Source organism: Papaver somniferum, chromosome 5, assembly GCF_003573695.1.
Source record: "Papaver somniferum cultivar HN1 chromosome 5, ASM357369v1, whole genome shotgun sequence".
In the NCBI taxonomy this organism is placed as follows: Eukaryota; Viridiplantae; Streptophyta; class Magnoliopsida; order Ranunculales; family Papaveraceae; genus Papaver; species Papaver somniferum.
The window spans coordinates 164,711,761-164,723,531 of NC_039362.1; the positions used below are offsets into that span (position 1 = coordinate 164,711,761).

Consider the following 11,771-nt stretch of genomic DNA (forward strand, 5'->3'; position numbering starts at 1 on the left):
TACACAATGAGTAAACAAGATAGGTCAATCTTCACATACCTCTTTGATGATGAAGTTTTTTCAAATTTCTTCGTTTGTTCTTCAGTCCTCAATCTTCGAGGGTTATTCAGTGATGTTTAATACTCAATTACTATACTCTAATTCTAGCCCGAGACTTGAATTTAGTATATTAGAAATCAAAGTATAGTTTTGTGCATCTAACACTGACAACAATCTTGAGATAACAAAACTCGTGAGTTCGACCGAGTATGCTCTAATAACAACGGCTCTCATCAGTTTCATATTTGGAAATCATATCCTTTCAAGAAGACCATCTTGTTGAGCTACTTCAAATGCACGTCTAATTTCGACATAATGATCAAAGGAGAAGCCGTGACACGACCACTTACATCTTCTCCAATTATGGATACTACTTAAAGTAACTGAAAGATTTCCAAAAACAACTTTCTCATCTACAAGATCATCACTTGAAGAAAGATTACCTCGATAAATACATTATTACCAAAATCCAGATGGGTCCATGTCAAGATACCCAACAGAGTTAGAAACACAATGGCACCTTCACTGTGTCCACAAAGGCATATACAGTCAAACACTTGATGTGACTCTCTACATAATGTTTCTAACCCCTCGGGTATCATTGGCTTACTATGTAGACAATCTCTAAGACTACATAAATCTTTCTTCAACTTCCAAGCACCTCCACATCAATTACATGCGTTAGCGGATAATCGTACATACAATATTTAAGCGATACAAATAAAATCAAAGTGTCGTCATCCTGAGTCTCTATATAGCAAATGGATTTCAATGGGGGGAACTAAGGCATCGATTGCTCAGATACTAGATTTGGACACTATAGCCAGATAGTTTCTACATTATATGACAAAGCAGTCAGATCCATAACGTCCCAAGCTGGGGACTTATACTAAAGGCAGCTGAGCACATTTAATAATACCTTTTTCTATGACTTCTTGCTCAATGCCTCAATACTCTCATCCAAGTCTCGAGACAGTTTATTGATTTGATATGCCTTATCAGTTACCTATATGGTTGTACATGGTATGTTCGGTGCGTTTTTTTGCTATAAAAAGGAATAGAAACCGAGGGTATCAGTTTCCTTGTTTCTAAAATTGAAACCAAACCATCCCCAAATCAATTCATTTCAGAACCGTACCGACTCGGTTCGGTGTATAACCGTTGGTTTTTCAAAATCGAGCAGACGGTTCTAATTTTTATGAAAAAGTATTTATTTGAGGGTGAAAACAGTTTCTGTTAGTTTCGGTAAATTCGTATATGTGGATGAGAAACGAGTCTAAACTCTAAACAATGTACTACACGGGAGGACTTTTGATTCGAGAGATCAATCTGTACAATCCTGGCCTAAACCAAGAAATGGCCGTTCCAGGCTTGCTTCGGTCACAAAGTGAAGGAGAAGGGTTGGTATTAGGGAGGGAAGCAAAGAGAGTGTTGAGACCAGAATCGTTTGATCCTGAAGGTGTGGCTGTTTGTAACTTGTATCAGAAAGTAGAACCGGCTAGCAGAATGGAAAGCTACCAGGTGATTTCTGGATACTATGTTGTTGGCGGCTAAAACTTGTTGTTTGGTGGAAATAGGTGAAGCCTATTTATACAAGTCATATTGAAACGTACGCTGGTCTCATAGGAAGTGGAAACAATTGAGTGGTGGAAGAATAGAGTAACGTATAACCGTCAGAAACCATGCTTCCATGATGAAGGAAGTGGATCCGTTTACACCTGTTACTTCTTGCCTCCACTAATTGTCCCGCTTCATGACATTTTCTTATAATGGGCGTATTGCATGCCGCACGCTGTAAACCGCCATACCAATACCCTGATGAGTATCCCCCAGTTTGTGACATGTTTGATGTCTCGAGTGTTTTCGTGGAAAATATGTAGCAGGTTGCTATGTGGGGCAAGTCAAAGTAAAGAGTCTTGCCGCAAGAAAATAGCATGTGATGCTATTAGGCACGTCTTGGATGGTCTCCTAAAACTTTCCAAAAGTCTGTCAGTTTGGTGGCGAACTTGGATGGCTGAGATTGCATCTCATGAGGAAGGGTAGCCGTTGATTATGGCTACCTTCTGTTGGCGCCTGGTAATGGCACAGTGGTGTTTTTGGTGTATGCCAGTGGCGCTGTGGTATGACTGGTATAGCTCGTGCATGCCAGTGGCACGGTGGTATAAGTGGTGCCTGGTGTAGCCATGGCCACGAAATTTAAACGGCTGGTCGCCTAAAACTTGCCACAAGTCTGTTAGTTCGGTGGAGAATTTGGATAGCTAAGATTGCATCTCATGAGAAAGGATGACCATTGATTATGGCCATATCTTGTTGTATAACAAAGTGGCGCCATTGGCATAGTGGCGCCTGACGTAGCCATGGCATAGCGGCATGCCAGTGGCGTAGTCGTGGCATCTGTTTTGGTATATTGGTGTTAGACCCAAATATGGCTCTGACAACATTGGCTCTGTTGTTAAGTTAAACTTAAGGCCTTAGAAGAATCACTTAACCTAGTTGGCATGGCGACTTTAGCTAAACTAGGGTTTGGCGTATCGAAACCTTAATTAGCACGTGTGCTGTGGCACGGTGGCGTGGATGACATAGCTGGCGCATGCCAGTGGAACGATGATGCAAGTAGCGCCTGGCGTAGCCATGGCAGCTAGATTTTGGCACATTGTTGTTAGACCCGAAATGTGGCGTGGAAACATTGGCCTTGTTGCCACATTAATCCCAATAATCTGGGGAACGTTACTTGGCTTGGTTGGCGTAGCAACTTTGCCTAAATTAGCGTTTGGCATGCCGAAACCCTAACTAGTGTGTCGCATGCGGACGCGGAATGGCGACACTTTTTGTGCAAACGGTGCCATAGATGTACCAAAGTAACTATAGCAAGGCCATGGTGTGGAAACGACCACATGAGTAAGGATTGCCGTGGGTGGCTATGATATGACGCTATTCCTAGGGCTTCATAGGTCCCACACGGCTCGTGGCATGTTGTGGGGTCGAAGTGGCATAATATGTGCCACGACTGGAAATTAGGGCTTTGGTTAATACATGGTCGTGCTTCTGACTAGAAAACCTTAATTTAAGTTTATCATGTCGTTGGCCACGAACATGAGGTAGGTTAGCATGCATGGCGCTATTTATGGCATGTTTTGGCATGCCGCTCATCTCATTGGCGCAACATGGCACGTTTGGCATGTCGGTGCGGTTTTTGGAAAGCCAATTGGCTTCTGACCATCTGGCGCAGTTTCCCCTTTTTAGCACTGTGGCAAGTTTAGAGCAACCTGATTGGTCAAAAAAGATGGCCGACCAAGCATGGGCGTGGCTACACTTTTGGTGTGAGTGTGGCGGCTTTAGAACGACCTGATTGGTCGATGGGAAATGGGGTCGGCAAGTATGGGCCCATCCACAACTTATGTGCGTATGGCGAGTTTAAGGCGACCTGATTGGTCGAGGGAAATAGGGCCGGTTTAGGATGGGCGTGGCCAATGGAAAATGGCGCCGGCTGGCTACAGGCATGGCCACACCTCCCTTTGCTGCTGCTCCTATCATGCAGCTCCTTTTTTTTCTGATTCTGACAAGATTTTGCGCCTACTAATCCATGTCGGATTAATTACCTAGTTTTCCTAGGATTAAATTTCGACAAGCAAGGTATGATATACTGCGCAAGGCACAAAATTCTAACTTTTGCAAATTAGTCAGGGTAATCGATTGAACTCCATGTGTTGACACAGAGTTCTTTTAAGTTCATTGCCAGAGAGCAGCATGCTTTCTGATTGAATACCTTATGCAAAGACCTTATCCTTGATATTTGGAAATTCGTTCTACTCTGCTGCGAGTGAACAAAAATTTTCATGCCATATCAACATTAAGGGTTCAGCAGGGGAACATAGCACAGAAAGCATCCAAAGAAACTTGTATTAAGTGAATATAGCAAATGTGTCAAAATTTACAGAATATCTGGGATTGTTGCTACATGCACCATTCTGGGTAAATTTCATAAGAAAATATTGAGTTGCTCAATGAATGTGCTAGTGAAGAGGTTGAACACTCATCACTTTTACATGGCTCCGTCTCTTTGCAGAGTGAAGGCATATTAAATGCATGATTTTACAATTTTAGCCCTGAACTAAAAGCCACCATCAACAGTATTATAACAACAACAATTATTAAACCTGCATTTAAACTATGATAAGTTAAAAATTCTAATACAAATATTATGTATTAAAACAAGCATTTGAAACACTGAGTTTACTTTCTCTTTGAAAACATAAAGACAAAAGTGTAGCATTAGGACAGAAAGTTGACACAAAGGAAAGAAAAACAAAGCGAGTTATTGTCATACGAACCAAGATAAGGTTTGTATAAGCCTAAATATAAACCCAAAGAAAAAGCATGAATCAACTGCAGTAAGTACTAACATTTAGCAACCAACTTATGTGCCAAAAAATGTAGTATTATTAGGAACTAGAATGATGACTAGATCATTGAGTTATGTTTATTTAGACAATAACTAAAATACAAATAGAAGAGAAAGCAGTCATATCCATGTGAAATCAAACATAAACTTGAACAGGTACCTTAGAATATCAAAAAAAAATCGCCTCAAACAAGCCTCGAATACCAGTTTTAGTCTCATAAACATGTTACGCAAACTTGTTCAACATATATAACTAAACTTTACTAGTCTCTCATGCTCCATACGCTCATCAAAGGAATTCATAAGGAAAATTCGACATTTGAGTTATGTATGAACGGCCACATAAAGGTTCTCAACCTTAGTCATCTCGTGTCTCATACACGACCCATGTTGCCAACACATGCTATCTCATGTTCTCTATAATTCCCGTCTTAAATCATAACGCACAAATCAGGAAATATATTTATTTATCTCAGTTAACGTCAAATACAAGAGCATTATCACCTTGTCAACATATCACTATGAAGGATGACTCAGTCACACAAATGAGTGGATATATCAATCAGGCTTTTGGTCTGGCAATCTACGATACGCAAGGAAAATACCCAATAAATGGAAAATCAGAATCAGATCTACATTGTAGAAATGAAAGATAAATCTCAAATGAGGGAAGAAAAACACTCAATAATTCTATTCTATAATCAAATTATTACAGTCAATACCTTATAAGGGAGGATACTCGATACTAACTATAATCGTGCACCTAGCACGTGAGACTGATAAACAAAACTATCATATGCTATCTAATATCTTGTCTACCTAAACCAATGGGTCGTACCATAGTTGGGAAATGCCAGAATCAAGGGATGAAATAGAATTATCTTTAGCTATTCTTGAGATCGCAGATGAGAAGCTAATAGCAATTCGTCATCTTAATCTCACTGACTTAAATCGGAGAGTTCAGCTATAAATAGCTCACTAAGAACAAGTCCTAAACAAGCATATTTTCCCTTTTACTACCCATAATGAGAGTGGCAAACAAGCAAAATGGATGGACAAACTCTGAAATAAAATGGTTTGTTCATTGTGTCTCAAGTTTAGCCGAGCGTTTCAACCTGAGATGAGATCAAATTGGGACAATCATCTCAATTTGATTCATAAGATATATTATTAAAACGAAAAATAATTAGGAATGTTAGTTGAATTAATTTTTATATTATATTATGTTCTGATTTGATAAATTAAAATCGGGTCTCACTATCATATTTTACGACTTGGTTTATTAAAACTTGTCCTATAAAATCATAAATAAATATTAAAAATGAGACCTACGTTCAAATTTGCCAATTCGTTTGCTTGTTTACCACTGTGAGAAATCACGTTTGTTCATCCAGTGAGCAAAGTAAACCTTACCCATTGGAGTTTCTCTAACTAAACATGCTAAACACATCTCACAAAACATTCTTCTACAATCAAGAAATATTCCGATTTATTTTTCTTTCTGCTTCCCTCATGATACCAACCCTGATTCATCCATCCATATGACTGAAGCAATCTTTATCATGTTGGTTTAGGTGAAAATTATTTTGCTCATCCTTTCCCAACTCAACTCAAAATCCTAAAAACTCATTTCTATCCCTTCATCCATTTTAGGTACCTACAACTGGTTATAAGCTTGAGGAGCATTAAAGTAGTGTAAGAGAGTGTAAATTCTTTTTATGTGCTCGCTCTTACCGTACCTTCCTATTTGTATGTATGCATATCCGTATCTTCTTTCTTTAAGATCTCTTAACATAGTTTCTTGATTTCTCTCACCAATTATTATCAAATCTCACGTAAAGGTTACAGGTAATTTGGTTATTTGCAGCTGGACAAGGGTTTCCTATTATACTGCATGGAAGGGAATTTTGTGCATGCATTCAAAGTAAACCAGACAAATACAAAATTAAGATGTGAATGATTAATGTTGAAACTCAAAATAAGTGTCTAAATGAAAATTAGTGGTAGTAGATGTATTGTTTTCTTTTGGAGATGAGTGGAATGATGCGCTTTGTCGTGGATTTATCTTTTGTTGAAAATGAGTGGGATGTGAGTCATTTGACAAAGATATTTGCATACAAATCCCAGTCCACACATCTAGGCAATTCAACAAGGCTTCGCAATCCAAATAACTCAAGAAAATCAAAACTATTTCCGCAAATAATCAAACCTTATATAAACATTATACAGAAAATGACCACATTTTATGAAATCTTTGAAGTATTTTAGTTTTAGAAAATGAACTTGCGAAGCTAATTTTGTCTGAAAGCCGACTAACGCAAAATACATAGTTTAAGACTCGTAAGTATATATGTTACGCAAATCCAAGTCTAGAATCTCTAGATATCAACTCCACGACATTGTCTAGACTCCCAAGGACAGTACTATAATGCACAAGTCCAAGTTGTATTTTTTTAATCACAGATTCACAGTACATAAAATAAAGATTACAATATTCATTAGTCCTGCTTTATTAACTGTGTGCAAGGAGCAAGCCGACATGAACAAATACACAATGCTCCTATACTTGTAATTTCTAGTTTGTTTTCGAAAACAGTATACCAACAAACATATATATGCAGAATGCTTTGTTTCGAAGTTTATCACATTCATACAGGTTCACTATCAATCCACCTCTTGAACATTGCAAGGGCTTCCTTAGGTTTATACTCTGGAGCTGTATGACCTCCTCCCTGCATACACACAAATATTATTTAGGTGCCGAGAAAAAAAGAAGAAAAAAAAAGATATTCAAAAGGAAATAAATTCCTAACACTTCTTGCTAATTAATCACAAAACCAATTAGTTAGGAGGATTGGTAGTAAATCTGAAACTTGCCTTCACAGTCGCGAATGTCATTTCATTTGAGTACTTCCTTGTATATCTATATCAAAACAAACAATAAAACCCATTAACGTTCATTAGAATCAAATGTTGTTAAAAATATTTGTCATTTTTCTTGTGGAGCTAAAAATTGTGTGAAAGCAATTTAACAATGAAATAAAATAAAATTGTTTGAACCCTACCCTGCAACTTCGCCATCGACCCACCATGATCTCCAATCGTCAACAATGGTATAGTTTAGTAGCCGTATCCATGCTTGAGTACCCAAGTGTGGGACTACCATATCGTGATCTCCACTGTTGTTATATTCATTCTTGAACGTCACATGAGTTAAATCTTGATGAAAAAAGAAATAAGGAGCTTAATCATGTGTGCATAAAAGTCTAACCTGTAGATTAAAGACCGAGAACCTCTTTTGCTGAGATTTACGTGATAGCTAAAGCTGCTCCCAAGATTGGGTTCGAATTGTAATCCATAGTTGCACCTTTTCCAATTATCTACTGTTCCCTGCAATATGATATTTAAAGCGAAAAATTCAATAATGGATCATTTTCACCTTTCTTTAGGGAAAATTATGACTAACTAATTTTAGAGTCAGACTCACATTGCGGATATGTAGAGCTTCCCGTACAGTGTCGTTGTTAATCCAGTAAGACGAGAGCAAATAACCATAGCTCTGAATATTTTTATACTTTAGAGAAAATTATACACATAATTAACTAATTAAGGCAACTTAACTGAATGAATATGTTTCTGTTGATTCCATACCCGACATGCTAATACAGGAGATTGAGGATCTTGATCCATTTGAATTGGCCACTTTGAATGTTTTTCGCTCATAGATCTTCGATATGTTGTAATTTTCTCCGAATTCGCAGGCGCAATAATAGAATAGCATGCAGGTTCCAAAACTTGGACGGTATTAATTCCTAAAATATACTGTAATTTACAAAAGAAGTCAATCATTCTTATTCTTAAATTTATGCGAGCAACAAGACCATGTCTCAGTGAGTATATATCTTTTCCTGTTGGCACTGCCGCAATAGTACCTGATAGTAAGAGTTAAGATCCCGTTGACATAATGTATTGGAAGGGCTTACATTTGTGTACTCTCCTTCACAAGTTTTCTTAAGCGACTGCAAGAGAAAAAATGAAAATTGATGCAAAATACCTCAATATTATGTCCCCTTCAGCGTAAATTTTGATGCTTAATTTACCTCGTAAAGTTCTTCAGATATTAGACCCATTCCATGAACAAATGGGATTTTGGAATTGCCCTCGAGAGTTGGTTCTGTTACAGCATTGCCAAGAACGATTCCCTACAACCAAGTGATGATAGACTACTTCAAACACTACCAGTGCATCGGGAAAAATATTAATACTCCCTCCATTTCTGGAAAAAGTGATACTTTCACTTTTTCAGAAATGGAGGTAGTAGCATTTATTTTAACGAAAAATGAGTATATGTTACTGCCCAGGAGTCGGGACAACATACTTTGACGTTGATGAACGGTTTGTGCCCCGCTTCATTTCCTGTATATTAAAACAACAAGATTCATGGATTAAAGAATTTAGTAGCTAGGTCACAAATGCCTGCATGCATTCATGATTTGAGAATTTAGGATTACCATCTAGAATATGTTGGACTATGACGGGAACAGGTAAGCCAGAATACGAGTCACCGCTAATATATATAGGATTGGAGGTGAACTCCGGGTGAATTATCAGCCACTACAAAAACAAACGTAAAAGTAATATTGATTACAAGTATTTTGCACCAAGTAAGATTAAGTTGATCTGGAAATCGTGATCACATTTGTATATCTATGCTTGCAAATCACCACATTATCAATCTGCTAGGTTTATAGGATATTACCTTCTTGAGAAACTGGTAAGCTTGGTTAGCAGACTTTAGGTCACTTGTCATCCAACCATGTTGGCTTCTTGAATATGAGAATCCAGTACCCACCGGTGAATCTAAAAAGATAATGCTTGCAACCTGAGAAAGAGTTGCACATATCTTCAATCTCAGCCTCAGAAGTTTGTATCCATTGAAACATCAATATAGTTAACAGACTGAATCAGATTGCCTTAGCCTGAGCATTTTAGTAGTTGGACTCGAGTGGTCAACATGAATCATTTCTACTGATGACGTATATTTTGTGTAATCTAGTGAAAGTTGGGTTACCAAACTGAAAAAAGATAAAGAAAGTACTCATCTTTGTCCATGAATACGGGTTTTGCACCAGAGTGGGTAAACTGCCCTTATATTCCACGACGTCGAACTTCAGAGGACCTTACAGAAAGTAAAGAAAATTAGCATATCGACCTTATAAAATGAAATCCTAATACCATGCGTTTTAAGAATCTCATCCGGGTCATCCCGTGTTATATAATTCCCAAAATTTAAGGATGAAACTGAAATATTGTTCATTTTTTTTCTGAAATATGAGATTGAAATATCACGTGCACATTCGTCAGAAAATGTGCACAAAACCGGACTCTTCAAAATGTTACAGGCATGTCCGCATCTGTATGAACCACCTATCAATTGGTATTAAGTTGTGGTGGGCTTCTCACTGTACGGAGGGTCTAACTTTGGTACTCAAATTGGTAGAACAAAAACAAATCTTTAATTCATCGGTGCAACATATTTAGGAATTAGGATGGCTACCTCTCGTTTGTCCCGTTATCCCATATTCCTTGGCAGAGAGGTACTTCTATATGTTTACAAGAAAGTTTTACTTCTCGCTATGAGCATCTCCAACAGTCAGTGAAAGCCTCATTTTTCAGTGCCAAACAAGATTTTCAAATTTGCAAAATTTCATCTCAAATAAGAGAATGCTAGATATTAAGAGTGATTACATGGACAATAAAAGATTTCCATGACACAGCTACGTTCTTTATGCATAAGCAATTCATTATTACTCTCTACTACGACATGGCCATACAAAGTCCCAAGGGATGCAAACTAATCAGAACAGCACAAATGGGTCCTGGAACAAGGTGAAGGGGACCTGACACGAAGCATGCATGCATCCATAACAGAACAAGAAGAAAAATCACCGATTTCATAGACAAGACCACTGAAAGCAGAGCAACCAGGGCCTCCGGTCAGCCAGAGCATTACGGGGTCCTCCATGGGATTTCTCTCTGACTTGACAAAGTAGTAAAATAACTGAACATCTTCTTTCTCATCCACTCCTATGTACCTGAAAACAAGTCTCTCTAAGTGATCACGACAATCAAAACAATCAACAAAATTTGCATGTCGAAGAGTTGGCATAACACAACCCACTCACCCTGTTTCAAAGTAGAACGGTAGAGGACCGGAAAAACCAGGAAGATATTTGATGACGGCAGTAGAGTTAGAAACTTCGTGACTACTGCCCGATACTGAGATGATGACGATGATGAAAACTAACCTTAACAAGTTTGGATACAAAGAATAAGAACTGTACACTAACTTGTTTTTACTACCTGCCATTGTTGTCTGTGACTATAGATAATAACAGATTTTCTTTTAAGGTTTCAAAGATTGTTCAAAAGTAAAGCGTATTACGTTTCTTATATAGAAGGAATCATGGTAAAGATAAGAAAAGCGAGGGAAGAAACGTAATCGATGGTTGTGTTATTTGATTGACACGTGGTTTTACGGATTAGTTGCCGTCTTTTCGGTGTAAGCACTGATGAGTTTTAAGAATAAGTTTACGAAGTTTGTAGAACTGTAGAACTGTATTTTGAGGTTGACGCTCAATTCACTTGTGGATTTGATTCATTTGGGTGCATCGTGCATGTAACTATTTTTATTACGTGCAAGAATCAACAACTTGGACCACCAGATTTCGACTGTTCTAAAATTTCAGCCAATGAATCTGTTGGCTTTTTAATAGAAGCCTAGTAGATAGGCTAGTGTTTAACCCCTATCACTTGGCCTAGAAAAGATGCATCTTTGAAGTTTGAAGTAAGAATAGAGCGTGATGGAACAAGGGAGATGTGATATTACGTGCGCAATATCTAGGTCCAAATGCAAGGCCTAAGTGCATGGACAATTTGAGCATCGTCGTAATGGATCATGACACATCCGAAGTACGCCTAAAGTCAGTGATACGAGACTTGGAGGAAAATTGCACAGAACATGCTCCATAAAGCTCTTTGGTGTCATTTCCATTCAAAATCTATTCAATTTAGATAGTAATCATCAAAGTTCTCTTCGTCTTAGACTTTGTTGATTCCGCAAGTTCTATAAATGTGAGGTAAATAATAATCTAGGATGCACTTCGGGTTGCATAAGTCCGGATTTTGAGCATAGCCGGACTTTTATCAAGTTGCTATCGATTTCCATCACCTGGATCTTTCGTTTGATTTGATTATTCGTTTAGATCGTAAATCAGAAAATCAATCATAGGCTTAATCTGTGGGAGGAAAATTTGGTTTAAAGTCTTCA

The 11,771-nt window shown here is 37.9% G+C and overlaps 1 protein-coding gene across 2 annotated transcripts; it reads right to left on the bottom strand.

Moving 5' to 3' along the window:
* Positions 1-6,682: 6,682 nt before the first annotated feature.
* On the bottom strand, positions 6,683-10,846 carry LOC113283523 (serine carboxypeptidase-like 2). Of its 2 annotated transcripts, none has more exons than XM_026532813.1 (14): positions 10,627-10,846; positions 10,391-10,536; positions 9,544-9,620; positions 9,201-9,323; positions 8,953-9,055; positions 8,820-8,857; positions 8,542-8,643; positions 8,374-8,460; positions 8,093-8,263; positions 7,929-8,000; positions 7,713-7,831; positions 7,507-7,620; positions 7,319-7,364; positions 6,683-7,173 (listed from the first exon to the last, which is right to left on the bottom strand). In XM_026532813.1, exons 1-14 carry the CDS (start codon positions 10,809-10,811, stop codon positions 7,090-7,092), a joined length of 1,467 nt encoding a protein of 488 aa, XP_026388598.1. In that variant the 5' UTR covers positions 10,812-10,846; the 3' UTR covers positions 6,683-7,089. The 2 variants fall into 2 exon arrangements, with proteins under 2 accessions (XP_026388598.1, XP_026388597.1); XM_026532812.1 differs by having other exon boundaries at positions 7,929-8,015.
* Between the last annotated feature and the right edge of the window lie 925 nt (positions 10,847-11,771).

What these genes read in the sequence shown, in the direction of transcription:
- LOC113283523 (XM_026532812.1), bottom strand. Translation starts at nt 10,811, where the DNA reads ATGGCAGGTAGTAAAAACAAGTTAGTGTACAGTTCTTATTCTTTGTAT. An exon ending in CCGTTCTACTTTGAAACAGG is followed by an intron (nt 10,537 to 10,626) that starts GTGAGTGGGTTG and finishes ACTTGTTTTCAG; the next exon opens with GTACATAGGAGTGGATGAGA. An exon ending in CTCCTGTATTAGCATGTCGG is followed by an intron (nt 8,016 to 8,092) that starts GTATGGAATCAA and finishes TTTTCTCTAAAG; the next exon opens with TATAAAAATATTCAGAGCTA.